The 27,541-nt window shown below is 49.8% G+C and overlaps 1 protein-coding gene across 2 annotated transcripts; it reads left to right on the top strand.

Annotated features, from left to right (window-relative positions):
• The first annotated feature begins 959 nt into the window (after positions 1-959).
• On the top strand, positions 960-25,790 carry THOC5 (THO complex subunit 5). Of its 2 annotated transcripts, none has more exons than XM_081174873.1 (20): positions 960-1,026; positions 2,646-2,760; positions 4,663-4,806; positions 5,458-5,571; positions 6,982-7,079; positions 7,502-7,648; positions 8,973-9,087; positions 10,339-10,471; positions 10,790-10,867; positions 12,164-12,204; positions 13,345-13,444; positions 14,124-14,232; positions 17,574-17,675; positions 17,763-17,859; positions 19,104-19,218; positions 21,246-21,349; positions 22,676-22,763; positions 23,337-23,452; positions 23,664-23,854; positions 25,510-25,790. In XM_081174873.1, the coding sequence occupies exons 2-20, from the start codon at positions 2,665-2,667 to the stop codon at positions 25,571-25,573; spliced, it is 2,052 nt and encodes a 683-aa protein (XP_081030999.1). In that variant the 5' UTR covers positions 960-1,026; positions 2,646-2,664; the 3' UTR covers positions 25,574-25,790. The 2 variants fall into 2 exon arrangements, with proteins under 2 accessions (XP_081030999.1, XP_081031000.1); XM_081174874.1 differs by lacking the exon at positions 960-1,026 and adding an exon at positions 1,201-1,254.
• Positions 25,791-27,541: the final 1,751 nt, after the last annotated feature.

Raw genomic sequence — 27,541 nt, 5'->3', positions numbered from 1 at the left:
ATATGAGCACACATACACACATGCCTGGTGCGGGGTGCCGGGGTGCCAACTTGAATGAAATATTGTGGGGGGCCCAGGTAATCCCAGCCCTGTGTAATCGATCACATGATGCAGTGCACACACACCATTTGAATGGGAATGCCCATCAACTTTGTGGGGCCCTGGTCCCCTCAAATATTTTATTGTGGGGGCCAAAGCTCCCACAGGAGTTGATCCCTATCCAGCAGGGCTGGATTTAGGTCTGATGAGGCCCTAAGCTACTGAAGGCAATGGGACTCTTTATATGTCCAGCTGTCCTTTGTCAACAACAAATTGTCGCTGTTTTAGTGTTAAATATATGCTATATGGTAATTTATCGATCTATTATGTATCAAAAGCCATTTGCACATAACAGTCCATGCAGAATTTAGGCCCCCTATATATAGAAATGAGCAAACCAGTGACATTTCAGGGAGCAGGCTAGCAGGCGGGGCCCATGACTTACATCATAGGAGCCTATACAACACAAAACACTGCTGCTGCATGTAGCTTTTATTTTATTTGCTTTTTATCTTATATTTTGGAAATGTGCATCCATGTTTTTTTGCCCTTTAAATTTTTGGGGGGCCCTCAAGAGAGTGGGGCCCTAAGCTACAGCTTGTTTAGCTTATATGTAAATCCGGCAGCGGGGTGGTAAGATTGTTATATAAGGCAGAGAAACTTCAATCTATAACAGCAATGCTTATTATTAAATAATTATACAACAGGAAAAATATAAACGTGAAATTAAAAAATTATTATTTTTCAAGAAGCGAGGGCAGGAGAGGAAAAGCGGGGATGGAGAAAAAACAGAAGAAGCGGCTGCTCCCTCCTTTCCTGAAAGCATCCGCGAGGCGCCACTAGGGGGCGGAAGAGAGAGGGGGAAAAACAACAACAACCTGTGCCGACGCTCTAGTCCTTTCGCCGGCGGCCGGCTCGCTTTGCCCGCGCTTCCGGTTTGGTGCTTCCGGTTGGGCTCAGGCTTTGTGGAAGAAGGAGGCTCAATCGGTGAGAGCCGGGTGGGGGGAGGGGGGGGCGCGTGACCGTCGGTAAACGGCTTCCCTCTTTCTTCCCTTCTGTTCTCTGAGGGCGGGGATGCCTCTGCTAATACCCCCCTCCCTCTCCAAATCAGAGGCGGGGAGGGCGAGGAGAATTCGGGGTGGGGGTGGGGGTGGCTTTTAGCTCCGGGAGGTATTCGTTCTCTCAGCCTCTTGGTACTTGTGGCGGCTGTTGCAGGTGAGAGCCCCTCTGAGCATGTGCAGACATCTTCCCAAGGGCCTCTAAGCATTATTCTCTTATAGTGAACAAGAATGGGGAGGGAAGAGGGTCATTTCGGTAGTACCTCGGGTTACAGACGCTTCAGGTTACAGACGCTTCAGGTTACAGACTCCGCTAACCCAGAAATAGCACCTCAGGTTAAGAACTTTGCTTCAGGATGAGAACAGAAATCGTGCAGCAGCGGCAGCGGGAGGCCCCATTAGTTAAAGTGGTGTCTCAGGTTAAGAACAGTTTCAGGTTAAGAACGGACCTCCAGAACGAATTAAGTTCTTAACCCGAGGTACCACTGTATTATTGTTGTCAATTGCCGTTATTTAATGTATATAAGGGACGCGGGTGGCGCTGTGGGTTAAACCACAGAGCCTAGGACTTGCCGATCAGAAGGTCGGTGGTTCGAATCCCCGCGATGGGGTGAGCTCCCATTGCTCGGTCCCTGCTCCTGCCAACCTAGCAGTTCGAAAGCACGTCAAAGGGCAAGTAGATAAATAGGTACTGCTCCGGCGGGAAGGTAAATGGCGTTTCCTACGCTGCTCTGGTTTGCCAGAAGCAGCTTAGTCATGCTGGCCACATGACCTGGAAGCTGTATGCCGGCTCCCTTGGCCAGTCAAGCGAGATGAGCACCGCAACCCCAGATTCGGTTACGACTTGACCTAATGGTCAGGGGTCCCTTTACCTTTACCTATCCCGCTTTTGGGGGTTCAAGTCGGCTAACATTTTTTTTTAAAAAAAATTATTATGAAATAGAAACTAATTGCATTTTAAAAGTTGCCATTGTGGTTGAAAGGTAATGAGGCCTAGGACCGCTCTTGACTTCCGGGTTTTGTTTTATTGATCAAATTTCTTTATCGTCCTCCCTTCCTCCTAAAGGAGCCCAAAGAGTTAAGCGCAACATAGGGTGCTTATTGTATACAAAAAAAAAAAAAAAGAGCTTTGAATTTCGTACATGTAGCGGCTGGGATAAAAGCCCCACTTTAGATGGCTTGTTGGATGAGGAAAGTCTTCAGTAGGTGCCAAAAAGAAAACAGGGGAGGCACCAGGGGTGGGAATTCGAAAGGGTAGGGACCACCATGCTGAAGACCCGGTTCCTATATTATATGGTGTTGATCTCCTGTTACAATGTTCTATGCAGAATGACCTTTCCTGCAGTCACCTCTCTTTCAGCATATTTTTTATGTCCAGCGGTAAATCTGAATGGTTCTGGGTGATTTAAAATAATAAAGGAATCGTCCTTCGGTATTCACAGGCACACTTTCCACATTGCCTTGGAGAATGATTGATATGAAAGTAGATTTTACTTGAGTCTGTGTGAGATTAACTGATCCCCCTGCCCCCATTTCATGGGTTTTCAGATTCTCATGTTTTAAGAAAATGTCGTCAGACTCCAGTAAGAAACGGAAGCCGAAGGTCATCCGGACAGATGGAGGCCCATCGGAAGGCAAGAGGGGCCGGCCAGACACTGATCAGGTAGTTTCATTGTAACAGAGGTACTCGTGGGCTTCTTAGATGCTGTTTGGAAAAGCAGAGCGGTTTGGAGGTATGTCTGTAAAAGATGCTCTAGACTAGCCCAGTGTTTCCCAACCGGTGTTCCGCGGCACACGAGTGTGCCGTGAGACGTTGCCTCGTGTGCCGCGAGATGCCTGGAGGGAGGCGGGCGAGTCGGGCGGCGAGAGGCGGGGCGGCGGCGAGGAGAGGCCGCGCCTCCTGCTGCTGCCTGGCGCTCCTCCTCGCAGCCGGCAGCGCTGCCTGGGCGCCTCCGCGCGACTCTGCCTCGCTGGGTTTGGTCTCCCAGCAGAGACGGGTCACACGCGCACCTCCCTCCCTCCCTCAGCCTGCGCGGAGGGAGAGCCAGAGAGAGGCATCGCTCCTGCGCGGCGGGAGAGGGAGCAGCCGGAGCGATGCCCCAAACGAACGCATGGGACCGGAGGGGAAATCCTCTCCGAGGCGGATTGAGCGCAGCTGAGAGAAGCCTTTTGAGGAGCTGCCGTGTCCCCTGGAAACCCCCTTCCCAGCTCTGCCTGCCTGCCTGCCGTGGGGCTCGTATCGCCCTTTAAAGGGCGCGGGAAACTAGAAATGTGGGGACTTGGGGTTTTCCTCAGGCTGAATTCCGAGCTGAATTCCGAGCGAGGGACTGAGGGACGGCGGCGGCGAGGATCCGCGTTGAGCCGGGGGCAGCTCCGCGGTGGTGGTGCCGAGCGGCGGGGCAGCGCGTGCAAAAGGGAGGAGCGCGAGACAGCGGAGGAGGAGGAGGCCGGCATGTCCGGGCAGCAGCAGCAACAGCAGCAGCAGCAACTCCCGGCGACGGCTCCTCAAGCCCCGCCGCCGCCCCCTCCTCCGCCCGCTATCACCGCCACCACCACAACAGCCGCCGCCGCCTCAGTTGCCGCCGTCCCTCAGTCCCTCGCTCTGCTGCCTCCTCCCACCCCCAAAGCTTGGAGGTTCCCCGGCAAGGGGGAGGAAAAAAAACTTTCACTTTCGTGCGTCCCTCCCAGCGTGACGCTGCGCGCTGACGTCACGGGGCTGTAATGGTGGTGTGCCGCGAGATTTTTTTCATTAAACAGGTGTGCCGTTGCCCAAAAAAGGTTGGGAAACACTGGACTAGCCCTTGGGGTTACTGTATTTTAACTGCCAGGTTTTGACTAGTAACTGATTATGTCCTGGTGAACTCAAAGTGTGGCCATTTACTGTAAAGTGTGTCAGGAATAAAAGGGGGAGGGAGTCTCAGAGCAAGCCTGCCTAATTTGTGACCCACAGAGCCTTAACACAGCCCGCATAGGAATCTGGCCGGGGTTCAGTCAAGCCCCCTGGTTTTGCTGCCTGCCAAAATGGGCAGATGTTTCCAGACACAGAGAATTATATCTTCACCAAATTCCATTCTCGGAGTGTAGCAGGCTTGTGTGCTGCAGGTTTGTGGGCATAATTTAACATTTTACTGCTTCAAAATTAATATAACTCCCAAGTACCATCTGAAGGAGCCTTTTAGCAACTAGGATGCTGTGATGCCTCTAGTGTAGCGCTACCTCTCCTGTCTTTGAAAACAGATTCTCAGAGGGGGTGTTGAGAAATGCTTAGCCAGTGTTCTCACCTGGAGCTTTCCCTCTTAAGCTGTGGAAGGCTGTACTCAAACTTAAACTTACGGTACTTTCTCCTTGAGCTTTAATGCAGCATGGTCTCAGAAACAAGATAAACTGGAAGGGTGATGATGGAGGAGTTTGCAGTGCCAGGATCATTTTTGCCTACCTTTATATTCTGCTTTCAAGAGTGACCAGAGATGCTACAGAGAGCCCTTTGTATAATATGCCATCGCTTCCCTTCTGAAGAGAAGAGAACTTCCAAGAGTCTAGCTTTCCTCTCTGTTTCCATTTGCAGGATGCCAAATATTACAGCGAAGAGGCTGAGATGGACCTGCGGGACCCCAACAAAGATTACGAACTTTACAAAGAGACCTGCCAGGACCTCCAGAGGCTTATGGCGGAAATCCAGGAGCTGAAGAGCAAAGGCAACAAAGACAGTGTAAGGCAGGGGTGGGGAACCATATGTGCCCCCCGACCTATCTGTGTGGCCCTTGGACTCTCCCCAACCACGCACACACTCCACTAGCCTTGCTTTGGGTGTTTTTGTCTGGCTGGGATGTCTCCTTCAACTCTGAAATTGACTTTTGTGTGCCTGTATGGAAGGTAGAGAGAGGAGTGTGAGCAGAAACAAGCTTAATGTACAAGGGCAAAACTACATTAGCGACCCCACTCACATTTGCCTGTAACCCTGCCAACTATGGGTATATGGCCCCGGGAAGGGAATCCAACCCTCTGGCTAAAAAATATTTTTCCCATCCCGTCAAGGCATCCTAATGTGACCGGGGGCTGGGGGGGGTAGATAAACCCTAGCAAAATTTATATATTTAAAAGAGGAAAGGAGAAGCCTGGCAGATTTAGGGGACAGGGGAGTTTGGTAAACAATTAGGTCCTGGGTTGTGGTCTGAAAGCAAATGAGGCTCCCACCTTGCTGAAGCTAAGCAGATCTGGGGCAGTGCCTAGATGGATGAAGACTGGGAAACCTCACAGAAACCACCTTGCGTTCCATGATAGTGTAAGGAAGGCAGGATATAAAGGTAAGAAAATTAAGGACTGTCCTGATCAGCTTCCTCCCCCCCCCCCCGCCTTTCAGGCTTCCGAAATTGAGGAGCGTCGCATCCAGAGCTGTGTCCACTTCATGACCCTGAAGAAACTCAACCGTTTGGCTCACATCCGGTTAAAGAAGGGAAGGGATCAAACCCACGAGGTACAGTTGAGTCCAGAGAACCAGGGAAGGGTTACAGGATCTTGGATGGTCAGATCATTAGGTGCAGCAGCACCGAAGCTTGCTCCACATCTTGAAACCCTCCCCCTCATTGGACACGTACTCTCATACAAGGCAGTTCTAGGGAAGATTTTTCAGACCCACCTTATTTTTGTGATTGTCAGTTGCTTTAAACTGGTTTGAATATTGTGTTTTAATGTTGCAAACCACTCTTGGACCTGAGGGTGAATGGCGGGGAATTAATAATAATAATAATAATAATAATAATAATAATAATAATAATAATAGTAGAGCCTATATGTTACAAGATAGTAAGCCCAACCCTTTCATTCCTACTTGTGTGTTGGGCTGAATATTCAAATCCAAGTGAGGGGGACATAGATAGGAGAATACCTGTTATTTTGGACTGATGGAGCTAACATATTTTCTTTAAAAAGAAGTGAGATTGTACTGGTATTGATACGCAACACTGTTTTCCGACAACATGGCTTTCTGTGTTTTCTTAAAACACACTTCCCCACGGGGTAAAATGAAATTTGTTGTTTTGTATGCTTTGCATGGGACGCGGGTGGCGCTGTGGGTTAAACCACAGAGCCTAGGACCTGCTGATCGAAAGGTCGGCAGTTCGAATCCCCGCGGCGGGGTGAGCTCCCGTCGTTTGGTCCCAGCTCCTGCCTACCTAGCAGTTCGGAAGCACTCCAAAGTGCAAGTAGATAAATAGGGACCGCTTTCTAGCAGGAAGGTAAACGGCGTTTCCGTGTGCTGCGCTGGTGCAGGCTTGCCAGAGCAGCTTCGTCACGCTGGCCACATGACCTGGAAGTGTCTTCGGACAGCGCCGGCTCCCGGCCTCTTGAGCGAGATGAGCGTGCAACCCTAGAGTCGGTCACGACTGGCCCTGACGGGCAGGGGTACCTTTACCTTTGCCTTTATGCTTTGCATATGTCAATCAGGGGTGGGGGACATCAGACGTGGGGGCCAAATGTAGCCCTTCAGGACTCTCCCCAGGTCATGTACCCTCCTGAGCTTTAACCCTCCCAGACCTTATTTCCCTCCCCTGAGTGATGGAATGGAATGTGTCCTCAAACTCTGATCATGCCTCTTGTATGCCTGGATGGAGGACAGAGAAAGGTGTGTTGAGTATGTGTGTAGAAACCAGCCTACTATACAAAATAAAATTTGCATTTGTTGCTCCGCCCACTTTTGTCTCTGTCCCTGCCCACCACTGGCAGGTGGCCTCTGGAAGGTTGCCCACATGAGCATATGGATCTCAGTTCAGTTTCACTAACTTGCCACTTTTTTGAGATCGCATCGTCAGCCGTGTGTCTCAGCCACACCAACTTGATTTTTCACTTCCTTGCCTTCTAATGATTTCTCTCTGTGCTCTGTTAACAGGCAAAGCAGAAAGTGGATGCTTATCACCTGCAGCTCCAAAATCTGCTGTACGAAGTCATGCACCTGCAGAAGGAGATCACAAAATGCCTGGAATTTAAGTATGCAGCTTAAAAAATAGGATGTGACTGGAGGGTGGAGAGGCCCCCAAAAGTTAGCCAGTAGACTAATGAGGCTTCAAACCTTGCGCCAATTTTGTTAGTACTTTTTTTTCACTTCAAGTGCTGTTGGCCGTCCTTTTTGTCAAAGATGCAGCCTCCAAGTTCTTCCAGCATCTCATTATTACAAGCCTGGCCACTTGCAAAAAAAAAACAAAAAACTTTTTAGAAATTTGAACTGTAAGTTAGCCTTATCTAGTTGGTCTACACAACTTTGATAAGCCCATTCCAAGGCCCAACTTGAGAGCTGTCACTGAACTGCAGCTAGCTCAGTCTTGCAGTCCTTGGGCTACATGTGACCTTGGATATAGAGGAAGGTCCCTCCCCCCCCCTTATTTATCTTTCTCTTGGTCCCCTTCCTTCAGGTCCAAGCATGAGGAGATTGAGCTGGTGAGCGTGGAGGAGTTTTACAAGGAGGCCCCTGCAGAAATCAGCAAGCCGGAGATTACGCTCGCCGATCCCCACCAGCAGACGCTCTCCCGCCTCGACTGGGAGCTGGAGCAGCGCAAGCGGTGAGTAGGATAGCCCAGCAGCTGCTAGGTGGCTTTGAGCAAGCTTACGGTTCTCCTCCCTTTCCTTCCACTCTGCAATATTGGTCCTTCTAATAGTGAACTCGGGCAGTGAGAGCCAACAGGGATTGCAGCCCAAACGGGGCTAATGAAAGCAAGAAGCAATTATTATTATTATTATTATTATTATTATTATTATTTATTATTTATTTGTTTATACCCCGCCCATCTGGCTGTCACTCTGGGTGGCTCACAGCAGAATAATAACAATAATAAAGTGATAAAACACCAAACATTAAAAACTTCCCTAAACAGGGCTGCCTTCAGATGTCTTCTAAAAGTCAGATAATTGTTTCTTTCCTTGACATCTGATGGGAGGGCGTTCCACAGGGCAGGCGCCACTACCGAGAAGGCTCTCTGCCTGGTTCCCTGTAACCTCACTTCTCGGAGGGAGGAAACAGCCAGAAGGCCCTTGGAGCTGGACCTCAGTGTCCGGGCTGAACAATGGGGTGGAGATGCTTCTTCAGCTATACTGGGCTGAGGCCGTTTAGGACTTTAAAGGTCAGCACCAACACTTTGAATTGTGCTCGGAAATGTACTGGGAGCCAGTGAAGATCCTTTAGGACCAGTGTTATATGGTCTCGGCAGCCGCTCCCGGTCACCAGTCTAGCTGCTGTATTCTGGATTAGTTGTAGTTTCCGGGTCACCTTCAAAGGTAGCCCCACGTAGAGCACATTGCAGTAGTCCAGGCAGGAGCTAACCAGAGCATGCACCACTCTGGCAAGATAGTCTGCGATGTTGGCATGCTTGCAGGGGCAGGGGACCCTGCATTTTAAAGACTGCCAGAAAATGAACAGACCTGGGAATCTAGAAGTGTGGTCCCACAGTGTGGTCCCAAGTGTATAAATATTATGAGAGGAGGACTTGAGGAAGAAGGGCTGAAATGTCAGTGGTAGAGCTTCTGCTCTGCATGCAGATGATCATCGGGTCAGTTCCCCAGCATCTCCAGGTAGGGCTGTGAGAGCCGTTTGCATTAAACCCTGGAGCGCCCCCTGCCAGATGGACAAATTCAGCCTCTTCTGATAGAGCAAGCACCCTGAATGCAGAAGGCCCCGGGTTCTGTCCTCCAGGTAGAGATCCCATCCTGAAATTCTGGAAAGCCACTGCCAGCCAGTGTAGTCAATACTGAACTAGATGGACCATTGATCTGAGTCACTATAAGGCAGCTTCCTGTGTTCCCAGACTTTGTGTGTGTCCCCTTTCTCCCTCCTCTACTTTCTCTGGAAACACTGTCGCTTGTTAGTAACTGTGAATCTCTTACGTGCAGGCTGGCGGAGAAGTACAAAGAAAGTCTGGCAAACAAAGAGAAGATCCTGAAAGAGATAGAAGTGAAGAAGGAGTACCTCAGTAACCTCCAGCCTCGGCTCAACAGCATCATGCAGGTATGCTGTGGGTCAGGCTTTTAAAAAGAATTGCTTTAGGAGTTCTCAGCAGGAGGTTAAGAAACCCGCATACCCTGTTGGTGCAGCATGGGAGATGGCCTTCGATACAGAACCGAATCATTGATTACAGAGCTGGTGCGGGATGTTGCTGGACTACATCTCCCATCATTCTCAACTACTGGCCATGCTTGGCTGGGGGGTTGGAGTCCTGCAACTTCTGGAGGGCCACAGATTCCCATCCCTGCTTCGGAGAAAGAAAACCTGAATATATATGAGTGGTTTTACGTAAGAACAGATTCTGGGTAGGACTTTTATCACAAGCCCCACTGACTTTGTCAGAGACCGTTGCCTTTCCTTCTCCTTCAGTATGCTGGTTATTTTACTACTACAGTGGTACCTCAGGTTAAGTACTTAATTCGTTCCGGAGGTCCGTTCTTAACCTGAAACTGTTCTTAACCTGAAGCACCACTTTAGCTAATGGGGCCTCCTGCTGCTGCCGCGCCGCCGCTGCACAATTTCTGTTCTCATCCTGAAGCAAAGTTCTTAACCCGAGGTACCTGTTTCTGTGTTAGCGGAGTCTGTAACCTGAAGCATATGTAACCCGAGGTACCACTGTACTGCAATTACTATTATTATTTATAACAGGGTTGGCTAAGCTGCAGGCCTCCCGAGGTTGTTGGAGCCACCAGGCGTTTCACATGCCAGTGGTGGGTGGGGCCAAAGCGAAAATGGGTGGGGCAACATGTGTATTTCCCTCCCTTTGTACAGAAGGTCAGTTTCTGCACATTCTCACCCACATCCCACTCTGTCCTCCACCCAGGCAAGAAAGAGGCGTGATCAGAGTTCAAGGACACAGCCCAGCCAGGCCAAAAATACTTGAGGAGGGTTCAAGACAAGGGCCCGTGAGGGGTGCGGACTGGGGAAGAGTCCCAAGGCCCAGATAGAGGAATCGCGCCCTCAACCTGCAGTTCCCCACTCCTAGGATAAAAGAAGTAGAGCAGCTTCAAGAGGTGTCAGGGGCCACATCAAATGAGACAGGGGGCCACGTGCGGCCCCTGGGTGACAGGTTCCTGCCCTCTGTGCATCAAAACATAACATACCTAATAATGAAAGGGCACGTACTGACAACATAGCATAATAAAAACAGCATCTTTGGGGGCATTTTGGTGCCAACCTATTCTCATGGGTCACTGCCCAAACCACAGAATTATAACCCCCATTTTTTCCCCTGTCGGTCCTCTTTCCTATCAGGCTTCGCTCCCTGTCCAGGAGTACCTTTCCATGCCTTTTGACCAGGTTCACAAGCAGTATGAGACAGCCAGGCATCTCCCGCCACCCCTTTATGTGCTCTTTGTCCAAGCCAGTGCCTACGGCCAAGCCTGTGGTAAGTTATTATTTCAAGGTAGCTGAGCTTTGAAGGGGAGCAGAGGTGTCAAATTTCACAGCTCCTTGCAGAAAGCATGACATTATCTGAAGACTGTCACATCGGTGTGTTCCCCGCCCCCACCCTTAATCTGATCCCTGGCTCCCCTGAGTCTGCAGGGTTGGGGAAGAATGAGAGAAAGAAACACACAGAGAGAGCAGAGCTGCCCAAAACCTGATGAAGCTTCTGCATTTGACAACCTTGTTGCTTCTGAGCTTTACAGAGTTTGTGGGAGTCATCTTTGGGGAGGTGTGGCTAACGGCGTCATCTCCTTCACAGACAAGAAGCTGGCTGTGGCTATCGAAGGCAACGTGGAGGAAGCCAAAGCGCTCTGCAAACCTCCAGAGGACTCTCAGGGTGAGTGAGGGTCCATAAGCTGCCTTCACTTGCTGTGAATGGCTCTTCAGTTGAGCATGTCCTTTGCTTCCATAAGGTTCCAGGTTCAGGAGCTCCAGCGAAAGGATTCCCACCTACTTGGGCTGGGAAATGTCCTGGAGAGCAGCAGCCAGTTGGCATAGACCAGCGATCTTTGGCTTGGCACACTCCAGGACTACAACTCCTGGCGTCTCTTCCCATTTGCCATGCTGGCTAGGTCTGACAGAAGTTGTTCTGCCCCAGACTGGTGCCCTCGGAAAGTTGCTAGCCTGCAACTCCCATCAACCTGCGCGAGCATCGCCCAAGGATCAAGGCTGACAGGGAGTCATAGTCTGACAAGGGCTGCAAAATACGGGTGGCCCACTGGCAGCTTGCATGTTAAAACTGAGCTCAAAGCTAACCAAAACTGTTAAACTTGTAAAGAGGAAATTAGGAGATTCTGTCCTGCAGTGTTAACGTGTCTGTGCTGTATGTTGTATGGGGTGCCCTGGCTGCAGTTGGATAAACATGCTCCATAACTGGGGAGGCATTGCTGCTTTGTTGTTGGAGCGTAAGAGAAGCCCTGGTTCTGGTCAAAGGCCCACCTAGTCCAACAGCTTGTCTTCACAGTAGCCAAACAGCTGCCCCAGCGCAAAGCCCACAAAGTGGACCTATGTGCAGCAATGGGTATTCAGAGGCATACTTCCTCTGCTGGCAGAGGTGACATATAGCCATCATGGTTTGTGGTCGTAGACAGCCTCTTTCTCCGTGCATTTATTATTCTTATTAAATTTCTATATCACCCTTCGTCTGAAGGTCATGGTGGTTTACAATATAAAAAAAGCACAAAAATGCATGCTATAATAACAAACAAAGGACACAGATTGTTTGATCAGCCAAAGGCCTGGGAGAAGAGGAATGTTTTGCCTGGCACCTAAAGATATGTAACAAAAGGGCCAGGCAAGCCTCGCTGGGGAGAGCATTCTATAAGATGAGAGCCACCACAGAAAAGGCCCATTCTCATGTGCTGCCCTCTGGGCCTCTTGTGGAGGAGGCACACGAAGGAGGACCTCGGGTGATGATTGCAGGGTCTGTGTTGGTTCATATGGAGAGAGGTGGTCCTTTCCTTTAAAGCCATCCAAGTTGGCCGCCATCACTAAAGGATCTGTTGCACTTGTGTCCTACTTGTTTGCTTTCCCCAGGCATCTGGTTGGGCACTGTGAGAACAGAATGCTAGGTTAAATAGGTCTTTGTCCTGATGCAGCCAGGCTCTTAGCATTCTTTTATTTGGATTCACAGATGATGAGAGTGACTCGGATGCCGAGGAGGAGCAGACCACGGTAAGAGCTCCACCTTCCCACTGCGCTATGAAATTGCAGGGAGGGGAGGGATGTTGTGGGGAGATGTCTCCTTCTGCCTTGAAACCGGTATTCCGTGTGCCATTAGACCTGTTCTTTCACGTCTAATGTGCCTTGTCATTCACCCGCCCCTCCCCCATTAAAAAAAGTGATGGGCCTTTCTTGTGTGCCATTTCCATGTAACGAAGTGAGGAGAAACAGACATACTGGGACTTGGTGATGCACTTACCAACAGACCATCTCCTTCGGTCATCTGCATTGTCATTTCCTTTTGGCTCTCCCTGTCCCTCACTTGGCCTCTCCAGGTAAGGCTGGGGAAAGACTCCCTGTCTGAAAACCTGGAGAACCACTGATAATAGTGGTGGAGCATCTGACTTGCATACAGAAGGTCGCTAGTTCAATTCCCGGAATCTCCAGGTAGGGGTGTGAGAGAGCCCTACCTAAAACTGCAGACAACCACTGCCAGTCCATGTAGGTGATAATGAGCTAGATCAGGGGTCAGCAACCTTTTTCAGCTGTGGGCCGGTCCACCATCCCACAGACCATGTGGTGGGCCGGACTGTATTTTTTGGGGGGAAATGAATGAATTCCTATGCCCCACGAATAACCCAGAGATACATTTTAAATAAAAGGACACATTCTACTCATGTAAAAACACGCTGGTTCCCAGACCATCCACGAGCCGGATTGGGAAGGCGATTGGGCCACATCCGGCCCCCAGGCCTTAGGCTGCCTACTCCTGAGCTAGATGGACCCAATGGTCTGACTCTGTATGAGGCAACCTCCTTTGTTCCTCGTGAGCACTTCCTTTCCTCTATGGTGTTGGATTTAGAATTTTGAAACAGGGCTTATTCAGAATGGGGCAACAGCCCCTTCAAAAGGAAAATGGAAAGATTGGGGTGTACCAATGACCACCCTAGTGGTGGGGGTGGGTGGGTGGCTGCGCTTGTCCCTCCCTGCTGCCCATCTCACGCTTGCACCTCAAAGCACATGGGCAGGACAGGTAACAGCAGCCCAGGGTGCAACAGGTGTGGTGCAAAGCCACAGCAAACAAAGTGCAGGGGAAGTGCGTTGCAAGAGTGGAGGCAGGAATGTGTTGTGATTCTCCCTTCCCCACTCTAGAAGCGTCGCCGCCCAACCTTAGGGGTGCAGCTGGATGACAAGCGGAAGGAAATGCTGAAGAGGCACCCACTGTCCGTCACTGTCGACCTGAAATGCAAAGGTACGTGAGAGAGCAAAGCGGCTCATCTGTTGGTGCCCCTAAACTGGGGATCTTTCCCTTCTCTGGAAGTTAGGGATGCATGAATATTTCAATTTCCATATCAGTTAGTTGTTCATTTTTCTGGTCTTAGGGTGGTCCCCGACATATCCTCAGCAGCTTGCGATTTTTTGATCACACACAACACACTTTCACCAAACAATTGTAATTGTTTTCCTGCGCCTTTCTCCTAATATTCAAGCAACTTTGCCTTAGAAGAAGTTTTGCATGTTACTTTCACTAAAACATGGCTTTTTAATTCACGCTTTCCTCCCATGCATTTTTGCACACATTTCTTTGGTTGGAGAATGGCAAGCGAGAAGCGTTATCTGAGTTCAAGGACATATTTACAGCCAGGCGAAAGAGCGCTCGAGGAGGGTATGAAGTAGGGCCAGGGAGGGGCATTGCCTGTGGAGAAGGGGTGTGGCTTAGGAGAGGGAGACCCCGAGGGCCAGACAGGTAGAGAGTCCTGGTGGGCCATATTCAGCCCACAAGCCTGAGGTTCTCCATGTATTATAGCTAGTGAGTTCCAACAGGTAAGGGAGCAGTTCACTGACCCCCATCCTCTCACAGTGGTTTAAACACAACTGGAAGTCGTTGCTCTCTCCTGCCTAAACCCCTGGCATTGGCTGTGTCATTGCAGATGGCAGCCTCCTCCTCCTCACCTTCTACTACCTGATGAACCTCAACGTCATGACGACGAAAGCCAAGGTGACGGCAGCTGCGGAGATGTCCATGCCCATCAGTGCCGGGTGAGCTTTGCGGGGGGTGGCGAGGGGACAGGCTGTCGCTGATGGATCCCAGGTGCCGAGGGTGGGATCAGCTGGGAAATTATTTCATGGGGTGTTGGCAAGCAAACCTGCTGCTGTGGCTGCTGGCAGAATTCTACTTTGCCCAGTGGGTTGTTGTTTTTTAACCCCCGAAGAAAAAGCAGAGATTCCAGTGCAGTCTTTCTGAGATGTGGAAAGTTTGTGAGTGTTTTCTGTATACCCTTTTCCTGCAGCACCTGCCAAAGAGGTACCTCATTTAGGGATTCGAGAAACAATGTTAACCTGACTTAGGTTGCTGGTCCATCTTGATCAGGGGTGGGCAGACAGTCGGCAATTTGGATCTACTAGAACCCCAAGATCTGCCAACCAGAGCCAGGTAGAAAAGGTGGCTGTGTTCTCCCTTCACTGTTGGGGGCAGTATGCTGGGGATCACTACAGAGCTCCTACCTGCAGGGTTCCCAGAAGAGGCATCTGGTTGGCCACTGTGAGAACAGGAGCCCCTTTGGCCTGATCAAGCAGCCAGTCACTTCCTGTGTTCTTTGCAGGACAGAGAATTTCTCAGCCTAGGGATTTGTTTTCCTTATGAGAATTGAATTAAGCCAACACAAAGGAAGACTTGCAAATCTCTCCCTCACTTTACTTTTAAGTCCCCAGACCTTAAAGGGAGGGAGGGACAAAAGCTTTTGCAAGTCTCCTTCCCCTTCCCTTCTCCTTTTTTTTACATACACACACACGCGCACACACACACACAAACTTCCCCTTCCAAATTGGGCTGAAACTATGGAACTCACTGCCACAGGAAACAGTGATGACCACCAGCCTAGATGTCTTTAAAACAGGATTAGGCAAATTCATGGAGGAGAGGGTTATCCATGGCAACCAATCACATTGGCCGTGTTCTGCCTCCTCCCTTGAAGGCATAATTGCTTCTGTTAGAAACCACAGGAGGGGAGAGTGCTCTTGTGCTTCAAATCCTGTTTGCAGGTTTCCCACAGGTATCTGGTGGGCCACTGTGAGAACATCAGACTCTTATGTGCTTATGGGATTTTGACATGGTGTGGGCTGCGCCCACCTGTCACATTTGGCCCCGCGTGGCAGATACAGCTTTGGCCTGTGGAGTGAAAAGGGTTCTGCACCCCTGCTCTGTGCTCACTATATAGGTTACAGTGCAGAAGCATCAACAGACTCACATCTCTTGCTCTACGCAGGCAAAACTATTTGTTAACCTTGGGTCTTGTTAAATTGTCAGCTATACAGAAGGCAGCACCTTGAAACAAGCAGGCACAGTTACTGTCCTGCATTTGGAGTCGGTTAGCATACAGAAGTGTGAATTTTAATAGTGCTACAATTTGAAGAATTATTATGGAGTAACAGAGAACAGGATTTGTCAGCTGCTGTTCTCAAATACTGAAGATCTGAGTCTTCTGATCTGTGTAACGGAGTGGTGAGCCTCCCGTTAAACCACAATCAGCCAGAACCTCAGGCCTAAAAATTCCCCAACCTGAACTTTCCCATCTAAGTGGGCTTTCTGCCTTACACTGCAATATGTTGTTTGGGGCAGTGCAAAAGATGGGCACTGCCATCGAGTTGCACCAGGGGGTGCTGTGGGCACACAAGTTTGCAGAGTCACTTGCATGTCGCTTGTAGTCGTTGCAGTTATACATCCCATCTCGGGCCTCGTTTGCCCCTAAAGAGCGGAGAGACTTTAGCAGAAAAGACAAGATCTGTCTCTGATCTCTTAATTTATCTTGGCAGCGAGACAGGGAGGAGCCTGATGAGAGAGGAGCATTCCTATGGGTCAGATAGCAGGGAAAAAACCAACAAACGGACCTATGTGTCTCTGGTGCTCTGTTGAGTTGGCGAGGATAAATTAGGGGCTGATCGCATCTCGTCTCCCTGTCTCATTTAATTACTCTCTAGCAGACTAATCGCTTCCTCTCCCTGTGCATGGTCGCTGAGTCTCTCTCTCTGCTGAGACTGCTTCCTCCTATTCCTCTCCCTTCCCTCTTTTGCCCTGTGAGTTACCTCACCTCAGGGAGTGGAGCTTTTATTCCCTTTGGAGTTGTGTGTGTTGGGGTGTGCGTGGAAATCTGGCTTGGAAGCACAGCTGCCAAAATAGGCTTGGGAGAAGCAGGTTGCTCTTTCCCCTGCAGCCGCCTGCTTCACACGTGTCTAACGTTAACTTTAGTTAAAGCTGAGACGTTCGGCAGAGCATCACTTAAACCTTTGTTTATTGCACACACACACACACACACACACACACACTTAAGGCAGTTTTAACAGTGGGAAAAGAGGTGGTGTTGGGGGGTATATATGTGCCAGTGCAATTATTCATCCTTGGATGGTTCTGCTGTTAATGCCTGGTGGCAGCCTTCAGTAACCTGACTTCCTGCTTGGCTAACTACCCTGATTCTTAAAGTCGCCGATAACCACAAATGCTGTGATCCGATTGTTCTCCTGCCTAAACACGAGGTTCTCGGTCGCCCTCATTATCTGTGTTTAATGTGACTTTTCAGTCTAATCTGCTGCTGATCAGAGAACCTGTTTACTTCTGTCAGCAGCATTTGAGAGAAAGGGTGGGAGCTGTGGGGACTGCCTGCATTCAACTCTAAACAGGGAGGGGGAAGATTTATATGATCTGAAGAGAATGCAGAGTATGCCTGCATACAACTCTAGAGTCATCGCTGCGAGATGACAGTCTGTGGCCCATTTAGAAAGGGGGACAGCACAGACGACAGGGATGGATGCAAAATGGAGTTTCAAAAGATCTGAGCGACGTCAGAATGTTCCAGTGGGTGAGGGGAGGAGAACACAGACACATACAACAGAGGTCCCTGGAGATCTCCTGTGGAATTCCCATGGCAATGCAGCAGAAGTAAACTTGCACAGAATCTTAGAGTCGTTCATACGGGGAGATTTTTCTTTGGCAGATCCGACTTAGATAGAAATGAAACACAGTTGCACAAGAGCCCATCTAGTCCAGCCTCCTGTTCTCACAGTGGCCACCCAGATTTTCTTGTCTGAGCATTCCTCCCCCTCCTGTGGTTCCCAGAACCTGGTATTCAGAAGTATTGCTGCCTCCGACGATGGAGGCAGAGCCTACTCATAGTGGTTAGTAGTGATCAATAGCCTTGCCCCTCCTCCTTGAATTTGCCCAATCCTCTTTTAACACCATCTAAGGTTGGCAGCTGTTGCTTCCTCCTGCGGGAGTGAGTTCCATAGTTCAACTCTGCTGTGTGAAGAATGATTTTTTCCTATCTTTGCTGGATCTTCCGACAAAGAAGATCCTGAATTTCACATCGCTTGTTCCTATTTCTTTCTAGAGACTTGCTGTGCCCCGACACCCTCCTGAGCTGCCTGTATCCTGGAGATCACGGAAAGAGGACTCCAAACCCTGCCAACCAGTTCCAGTTTGATAAAGTCGGGTAAGCTGGTAATGGACAGAGGTGCTTGCCTTGTAGGCCTCTCCTTCATGGCTTCTCACATGCTCCCTCCCTCCTTGTGTCTTCTAGGATTGTGTCCCTGAACGACTACGTTGCAGAACTGGGACACCCTTACATGTGGGTGCAGAAGTTGGGGGGCCTGCATTTCCCCAAGGATCAGCCCCAGGTAGGTGCAGAGCTGCCTTTGAACAAAGATGCAGCCCAAATCTCTATAGGCAGCCTTTGCCGGCACTGCTGGACCCGGCTCTCCAAATTGCAAACGGAGCGAGCGTTTGCTTGCGGGCAGGTGAATGAAGATGCACTGAGGGGTTTATGGGGGACATGGCTACTAGCTGCGATGGCTGCACTCTGCCTCCAAACACCAGTTGCTGGAAACAGCAAGGAGGGCAGAGCGCTCTTTTGCTAAGATCCTGCTTACAGGCTTCCTATTGGGGCATCTGGTTGGCCACGGTGAGAGCAGGATGCATGGGCGAAGCCAGGATTTATTTTAGGTGGGTCAGGTTTTATGTTGGGGGGCAAAATGAGTTATCTGAGACACAATTGGTCAGTTAAGTATTTTTATTTATTTACTTGTTTTAGGGGGAGCAGCTGCACCCCCCTGGCTATGCCCATGGCAGGGTGCCTGACTAGATGGGCCATTGGTCTGATCCAGCATGGCTCTTCTTACGGAAGTGTGTGTTGTGTGGGTATAGATAGTCGGTGTGGGTGTGTAGGTGTGAAGGTTTGTGCATGTTTAGGTGGTTCCAAACCATGAGAGCAGAGTCCCAGGGCAGTGGAAGGAGGACTCAGCAAGTATCCTTAGGATAGCTCAGCTGATTAGAGCATGGTGCTGATGACACCAAGGTTTCAGGTTCGATCCCCATATGGGACAGCTGCATATTCATTCCTGCATTTCCAGGGACTTGGATAGATCATGGGTAGGCAAACTAAGACCCAAGGGCTGGATGTGGCCCAATCGCCCTCTAAATCCGGCCAGCAGACGGTCCAGGAATCAGCATGTTTTTACATGAGTAGAATGTGTCCTTTTATTTAAAATGCATCTTGGTTATTTGTGGGGCGTAGGAATCCATTCCTTTCCCCCCCCTTCAAAATATAGTCCAGCCCCCCACAAGGTCTGAGGGACAGTGGACCGGCCCCCTGCTGGAAAAGTTTGCTGACCCCTGGGCTAGATGATTGCTTCTATGACTTTATCCAGCATTCTCTTGTCTGTCAGCATAAGGACGAGTTTTAATGTTGTGCACAGAGGAATCTGGATAATTATCGGGGCCTCGGCTTTTTTTATCTCGGATGAGGCTGTGCGAGGAAACAGGTTGCAGCTGCGAGAGAATCCAATCTGGTCAAGCCACCCCAGTTTCCTGGCTCTTCAGTGGTGTGGAGGTAACACCACTTTTGCCTTTATCCCATTTGCAGAATCCTGTGATTGCCGATAACTCGCTGAGCGCTAGCCACATGGAGAGGACGATGAAATTGCTCAAGATGAGGCTGGAGTCCCGCCTTGCTCTACACAAGCAGTTTGCTTCCCTTGGTAAATCCCAGCTGCCCTGTTGCTTCCCCCAGTAGTGACACTCTGGATTCCAACAACCGCACATACTCTGAGCATCAGATGCCCCCCACCCTCAGGCCTGGGACACATTTCAGCCCCAAACTTACAAAGTGAGGCAGAATGTTCCTTCATACTACAAACAAATAATCCCTGCACAAGAAAACCTAGCATGTCAGGAAGATGTAGCTAGAGTCCCATTTCCTCTGACACTGCTAGTTTTCTAGGTGCAAGGATTTTTATTTTGTATGGAGAATCACATCATGGGACCCCCCCTACCTGTAATCTGAGGTGGCAGCCTGCCAGATGCAAATCTGCCACCTCCAGGCCTAACTACATCTAACTTAAAAAGCATTTTTGCTTGCTTAAAGGTAAAGGTAAAGGTACCCCTGCCCGAACGGGCCAGTCTTGACAGACTCTGGGGTTTGTGCGCCCATCTCACATCTATTGGCCGGGGGCCAGCGCTGTCCGGAGACACTTCCGGGTCACGTGGCCAGCGTGACAAAGCTGCATCTGGCGAGCCAGCGCAGCACACGGAACGCCGTTTACCTTCCCGCTGGTAAGCGGTACCTATTTATCTACTTGCACCCAGGGGTGCTTTCGAGCTGCTAGGTTGGCAGGCGCTGGGACCGAGCAGCGGGAGCGCACCCTGCCGCGGGGATTCGAACCGCCGACCTTTCGATCGGCAAGCCCTAGGCGCTGAGGCTTCATTTAGGAACAAGCAGCTGTGGGAGCCCCATGGCAATGGCATGGACAGTGGGGGAATTTTAAGTACAGTGGTGCCTCGCAAGACGAAATTAATCCGTTCCGCGAGTCTCTTCGTCTTGCGGTTTTTTCGTCTTGCGAAGCACGGCTATTAGCGGCTTAGTGGCTATTAACGGCTTAGCGGCTTTAAGAAAAAGGAAACGAACTCGCAAGACGTTTCGTCTTGCGAAGCAAGCCCATAGGGAAATTCGTCTTGTGGAACGACTCAAAAAACGGAAAACTCTTTTGTCTTGCGAGGCATTCGTCTTGCGAGGCATTCGTCTTGCGAGGTACCACTGTAATTATTCTCCCCATGCCTGTTTCCTTGACAAAAATCACCCCCTGGAAGCTTTGGGGGGAAACATTAACAAAAGCTTTGAGAGGCAATTTTTGGCAGGGAGATGGTGTGGAGGGGGTTCATCCAGATTGCACCCCCTCCACACACATTCTCCCCGCTGACTTTCTCCAAAATTGTAAAGTTTTGAAGCTACAATAGAAGGGGAAAGGAAACACAATCAACTTCATAGACAGTTAAAATATCCCACTGACCTTGACTTGAACATATAAATTAATATACACAGTCCGTGTGTCCAAATAGGTGTCCCAGGTGTGATTGACAATTATCAGCTATACATTGAAACGTAGCCAGGACAATGGAATCTTCAGAGCACTGAGTAGTATGGAGCGAACACTGAACCTCTCTAAAGAAAAAGGTCTAAAAGTGGGTGGCTAGCCCAAGGTCCAGATCAGGCTCACCAAGCTACGGGAATTGACTGGCCAGTTCCCACAGTCCTATCTCCTTTGTGGGATCAGACCACGATCTCCCTAACCCAGCATTCTTGGCAAGAGTCCTAGCAACCAACAGATATTCAGCGGCTCACTGGGAATTGGCCGAGGGATCCTTGGGTCCACTGCAGTACATCTTCACTAATTGGGACAATCTCGGCCAAACACTGCCTTTGCAGCTTCCAAGCACCTCTCTGTTTTTTCCACTTCCATCTCCAATGGAGCAAGCTTTGTGCTAATTTATCACTCATCAGCATGTTGGTCCTATCACCAGCTGTTACCTGTCAGAACTCTTTTGAGCCTTCAGAGGTTTAGAACCTTTTTTGCTTAACCATATATGACATGAACCTAAAGCCACAATTGTTCAGCGGCCACATTTGCCCTTCGAGCTGCCACTTCTGAACATAACACGTTGACCTTGCTAGGGAAAGGGGACTCTCTTCGATCATATTTATGTTCTTTTTTTCCATCTTGGGCTTCAGAACATGGCATTCTGCCGGTCTCCAGCGAGTGCCAGCATCTCTTTCCGGCAAAGATTGTGTCGCGGTTGGTGAAGTGGACAGCGCTCACGTACGAGGATTACCTGGTAAGTGGAGTCTTGTGAGAAAGAACTGGCCTGCTAAACCAGCCTCCCCCAATCTGGTGCCCGCAGCTGTTTTGGACTATCTGGGACTTGATGGGGAGCTGAGGCCAAAAACAGCTGTGCTGGCTGGGGTGTAGTCCAAAACCACTGGGCGGGGAAAGGCTGTCCTGAAATACTTGATTTGAGCTGGGAGGGAGGGGATCAAAAATGCCCATTTAATGTTGTTTGAATGCTACATCTGAAAATGCTTCCTGCTTTGCTTGAAAATCATATATGTGTGCATGGTGCTTAAGAATAGCCATGTAGAGGAAGAGCCAATTACAGCTTTGCTCAGTTTGGTTGGTATTGTATCTATTACAGTGGTACCTCGGGTTATATATGCTTCAGGTTACAGACGCTTCAGGTTACAGACTCCGCTAACCCAGAAATAGTACCTCGGGTTAAGAACTTTGCTTCAGGGTGAGAACAGAAATTGTGCTCAGACGGCATGGCAGCAGCAGGAGGCCCCATTAGCTAAAGTGGTGCTTCAGGTTAAGAATAGTTTCAGGTTAAGAACGGACCTCTGGAACGAATTAAGTACGTAACCAGAGGTACCACTGTATTGTTATCATTATGTCAGGGACTGGACTGAGAGTAATGGGGGAGACCGCCTCCTCCTCCTGCAATTCCCAGAGAAGAGGGAGACAGTATAGATTTACAACAGTGGTTTGCAGAAGGTCACAGTTCAGAGGCTGTAGAGAGGAGAAGCTGGGAATATTGGAAGAGGAGCAGGAAGAAGCAGCAGCACCGGGGAGAGACAGCTGACAGACTTGGTGTCTTTAGTAAGCATTCCAGACCACCACCCCTCTCCCTGAACCCGGCAGGCATTGAGAGTAGGAGAACAGAAAGCTCAGAGGCAGAAAGCACAGATCAGCCAGTGTAGGGATGGCGTATAATAGCAGAGATGGAGGGGGTGGGACTTTACTTGAAGCAACGCCATTATCCAAGAAACGGCATTTGTGCATCTCTCTCTAAATATTGAATAAAATACCTTGGTAAGAGCTTCTTGTCTTTCCGTTACTGGGAGCCTGCCATGAGGGAGGGGGATCGGATTCCCTGAAGCCTGACAGATTATTACTATTTTAATGAAGCAATAAGTTTTTGGAAGTGGAATGCTTAGTCTTGCTTTTCCATCTCACATCGCTTGCCTCATCTGCCTGTTCTTCACTGTGTGTCGATCTGAGCCATCTGAGCCACGCTTGTGTTGTAAAGAGACTCCGTTGCTTGTGGACAGTGCCCCTATCTCTGTAGACCCAGCTCACCGCCTGCTTCTCGCTCTTCCTACTGCAGGAGCTGTCCTACACAAAAGATGTCGTCGAGGCCGGTTTGGCTGAGGACACGCACCTGTACTACATGGCCCTGATAGAAAGAGGAACAGGTGGGTGATTCTCTTCCTCCTGTGTTTCCCCACCCAAAGCAGGCTTGAGAAGAAGGCATGGCTGTCATGCAGAGGTGGGGACCATAAGAGTCACAAGAGCCCTACTGGGTCAGGGCAGCAGTCCACCTAGTTCACCATCATCCTGTTCTCAATAGCAGCCAACCAGATTGCCTGCGGGAAACCCACAAGCAGGATTTGAGCACGAGACCCCTATCCCCTCCTGTGGTTTCTTGTAGCTGGTATTCAGAAACGTAATTGCCTCCAGCCGCAGGGGCAGAGCATATCCACAATGGCTGTGCTCTGTCTCCATGGTTGGAGGCAGTAATACTTCAGATTAACAGTTGGTGGAAGCCACTGTTTTCATTCTGGGGGCCGCAGTCCCTTGTGTGCAGTTTTCCAGGGGCCGCTTGGTGATTGAGGCCAAGAGAACGACGAGTAAAGCTGTGGGTTACCTTTGTTCAGTGGCCAGGTTCATTGTGCATGCCTTCATTTTTTTTGTGTTTACTCATAAACCAAGAGGGGCTAGAAATTTTGACCATTCCATGATGACATTCTCTTCCCTTCTGTGATTAGCCAAGCTGCAGGCAGCGGTGGTGCTGAACCCAGGCTACTCCTCCATGCCTCCCATCTTCAGCCTGTGCCTGAACTGGAAAGGGGAGAAGACCAACAGCAACGACGACAACATCCGGGTACGGTGCTGGGCCCAAACCCAGGGAAGAGGACTCTCAACCAGGCCCACCAACTCCCATCAGCCCCAGCTTGCGTGGTCAATGATCAGGGATGATGGGAGTTCCATCTGGGGAGTCACAGGTTCCCCGTCCCTGATACAGGATATGGCTGGGCAATCTCCGAGGGACCCCTTTTCAACTCCTCCTCTCTCCCTTCTCTGGTTCCCTGCAGGCCATGGAGAGCGAGGTCTCTGTTTACTACAAAGAGCTGTACGGTCCCAAGCCAGGCTACCAGCTTCTGACCAACCAGCTGCAGCGCTTGTGTGTCGTCCTGGATGTCTACCTTGAGACGGAGACCCACGACAACAGTGTGGAGGGGCCCAAGGAGTTTCCGCAGGAGAAAATGTGTCTGCGCCTTGTCAGGTAAGGAGCAGGGCATGTGGGTGTCTCATTGTCCAACTTTGGGGAATCTGCTTCCTCCCCCATGGCAGTAAATAAGAAGATCAAATGAAAGGAAGCCTTACCAGTTAGATTTTTTAATAATCACAGTGAGAGAGAAAAGAACATGTCTCCTAGAAATGACGGTGCTCCCAATTAAGGCTCACTCCCCCCCTTCTGTCCCTATTAATCTACGCGACTCCTATGGCTTGTAATCTGAGTTTGTACCCTCTGCGCTTTGTGTTCTAACACTTTCGAAGCTCTCCATGTCTTTTGAGAAGGGGGGTGCATGCTGTCCAGAGACTGTGAATCTGTTAATTCTCTCTCTCCCAGTGTTTCTTCTCCTAGCTGTTCCTCATCCAGTATTTCCAAGCTTCTGCCTTCTGAACTATGCCCCTCTGCAAACCCATGTCCCAAATCTATATTGTCCTCCTGCTCCTGGGGAGATTCAGGATCAGGGCAAGGGGGTGACTCCCACCATTGTTCCTCAGTGCAGCCCTCCTCAGCACAGTCCCTGACACTCGTACTGTGGCACATCTAAAGCAGAGTAGCCAGACCCGGGGGGGCAGGTTGTGCACTTTCAGAAGATGCCCAGGTTTTGGCCAGTCTCCAGGTGAAAGAACCTCTGTAGCTGCGAGTGAGCAACTTAATGCCTGAAACACTGAAGAGCTGCTGCCAGTCAGTGTAGACACTATTGAGGTAGATTGGCAGCTTCCATACAAGATGGCTTCATTGTGTGCCTTGTGCAGAAAGCTGTGGTTTTCTTTTAACTAGCTGTGACCTACATGGGGCTTTGTTTTTCTCTCTATCCCCTCCCCACCAATCAAAAATTTTGGCACACCTTGTTCCTGCTGTCTCTTCCTTCCCTCACTGCCCTTTATCTTTTCCCACCTTGTACAGCTATGAGCCTTGCTTGGCACTTCTACTCATGCTTCTAGAGGGCTCATTCTTGCCTCTTCCTATTCCAGCGGGGAGGAAGAGTGAGCGCTATCTCTAGCAGGAAGCTGTTCATTCCCCTGGATTTTGGCGCTTTCATCTCGTCTCCAGTGCCTTCTGGGAGCCGTCTCCCGTTTTTCATCTCCTGCCATGGCGCTTTCTGATTTTTGCACCCACAACATTTGGTGGCATTGCGACTGGGGTTCTGCCCGCCTCCTCTCAAGCTCCTCTGTGCTTTAACAAAGGCAGTTGAAAGGAGCAAGGAAGGGCATGCTGTGAGACAGCCAGAGGCCGCAGTATTTTTGTTTCTTTTCACAAAGGCAGAAGTGTGCATAAATCTGCTCAAATAAAAAGGAGAATGTGGAGGTCAGGTATCTGTGGGCAGCCGGTGTGATCAATGAATGCTGCGCAGTTTCCTGGTTCTGCACAGTTTCCTGGTTCTGTACTGGTTGTTTGAAAGGAGACTTTTATGAGGGCTCAGGCAGTCCCTAAGGTACCCTGGACCTAAGTTGTTCAGGTAAAATTCTTGATTATCTTCCTCTGTTACAGCCAGCAGATCTCTACAAAGGTACTAGCGTGACTTTCTAAATGGCCCTTTCATCACGATCCTGATACGGGATCCACAGATTTTTTTGAAAGCATTTTATGATAAAGAGCTGTCCTGCAATAGCTGTTGATATTCAGGAATCTCTCTTCTTTCTTAGGGGCCCCAGTCGGATGAAGCCCTTCAAGTTCAACCATCCTCAGGGTTTCTTCAGCCATCGCTGACTCCTCTGCAGCTGGGATCCTCCCTCCAGGCAGCTTGATGCAAGGAGAAAGAGAGAAGAGAATTGTTGCCCTCTGGGATTCTTGGTTGGCACAGTTCCAGCTTCATCCTGCCGACGACTTTCACCAGAGATTTCTGCCCACCTCTGGTTTTATCCATTCCATTCTATCTGTAGCGGGGATCATTTTAAAATATTAAATTGAGTGTGTGCTTTTACAAGTTCCATTTTGTCATACATGTGTCTCTCCTGTTGTGCAGAGAACCAAAGGTAGCTAACTGAAACAGAGGGTAAGGAATCTGTTTGACCCTGGCAACATCAGCACAGACTTTCTGGCTACACACAGAAGCAGTACCAATCAGCGGCAAAGCCCCATAAGTGTGCCCCATAAGTGGTTTAAGAACCATGTAACTTCTGCGCGGGCAAATGGGGTGTCTTGTTTTGCTACAACTGCATTATTATTATTATTATTATTATTATTATTATTATTATTATTATTAGAATTTATATACCACCCTATACCCAGAGGTCTCAGGGCGGTTCACAGAAAAGATCAACATAAAAACCACAATATATATAATCAAAATAAAAGCAACAACCCAATAACCACCCCGAAAAAGAGCCACATTTTTAAAAGGGCATAGGATGTCAATCAGATCAACCAAAGGCCTGGTTAAAAATGAATGTTTTTGCCTGGTGCCTAAAGGTGAATAATGAAGGCACCAGGCGAACTTCCCTGGGGAGAGCGTTCCACAGATGGGGAGCCACTGCAGAGATGGCCTGTTCTCGTGTTGCCGCCCACTGCACCTCTCAGGGTCCGGGTAGGTTCATATGGAAAGAGGCAGTCCTTGAGATATTGTGGTCCTGAGCAGTTTAAGACTTTATAGGTCAAAACCAGCACTTTTACTTGGGTCCGGAACCTAATTGGTAGCCAATGCAGTCGGACCAGGATTGGTGTAATGCTCAAACTGTCTTGCTCCAGTGAGCAGCCTGGCCGCCGAATTCTGTACTAGCTGAAGTTTCTGAACTGTCTTCAGAGGCAGCCCTACGTATAATGCATTGCAGTAATCTTAACTTGAGGTTAAGGGACATGGACAACAGTAGTTAGGCTATCCTTGTTCACATTGGGGTGTAGCTGGGCCACCAGCTGAAGCTGATGGAAGGCATTCCGGGCCACTTAGGCCACCTGAGCCTCAAGCCACAGCAAGGGATCCAGGAATAGCCCCAAGCTACGAACCTGCTCCTTCAGAGGAAGGGTAACCCCATCAAGAGCAGGCAACCTCCCACCCATCTGCTCTAGGGAACCACCCACTAACTGTTCCCCAGTCTTATCTGGATTGAGCTTCAGTTTGTTGGCTCTCATCTGGTCCATTACCCAGGCAAGATGCATCTGTCTTGGAAGCTGAAGCTGTCGCCTTCCTCACACCTGCATAGGAAAGGTGTCTTGTACAAAACGACTCTTGGCCCCCCATGATGCTCTGATTCCTGCCACACTTTTTGAAAATGGAACACAGAGCTTTGAAGCTGCCAGGATCCATGCCAGAGACTGGCTTGCACCAAGTTGCAGTTGCAACCGAGACTCCGAGCGGATAGCCTGGCTTGATTGGGGCTGAAATGCCGGGTCCCTGCTGCGGGGAGAGATGTAATTGGGTTTGCTGAGGCTAGAACTACTGTTGGCAAGCGCAAGGACCTCTTGTTCAAATCTTCCCCGGCTTCCTTGGGGGAAGCTGACGGGGCCTGGGGCGGGTTGGTCTCCGTTTCCACCTTCAGAAAACTGCCTTCCTGGCTTCATCTTTCTGCCAAGTCAGCTGGCTCCCTGCCACCCAAACGCAAGGATGCCGAGAAGAGAGGACTGCATTGCAGCTTCCATTAGGTGCCTATTTTTAGCCTCGGTGTCTGACTTGCTTCTTAACCCGCAGAAAAGGGAGCGCTGGAGGATGGGATGTGGGCACATAGCTAGGAAGAAGGAGCT

The sequence above is a fragment of the Podarcis bocagei genome, assembly GCF_964188305.1.
Source record: "Podarcis bocagei genome assembly, chromosome: 16".
Lineage (NCBI taxonomy): Eukaryota > Metazoa > Chordata > Lepidosauria > Squamata > Lacertidae > Podarcis > Podarcis bocagei.
The sequence above is the reverse complement of the archived record's forward strand: the minus strand, read 5'-3'. Positions and strand labels throughout refer to the sequence as shown.

Bases quoted from the DNA above. Each gene is read 5' to 3' on its own strand.
- THOC5 (XM_081174873.1), top strand. From the start codon at position 2,665: ATGTCGTCAGACTCCAGTAAGAAACGGAAGCCGAAGGTCATCCGGACA. The intron at 10,868-12,163 runs GTGAGTGAGGGT...TTGGATTCACAG, and splicing joins ACCTCCAGAGGACTCTCAGG to ATGATGAGAGTGACTCGGAT. The intron at 12,205-13,344 runs GTAAGAGCTCCA...TCCCCACTCTAG, and splicing joins CCGAGGAGGAGCAGACCACG to AAGCGTCGCCGCCCAACCTT.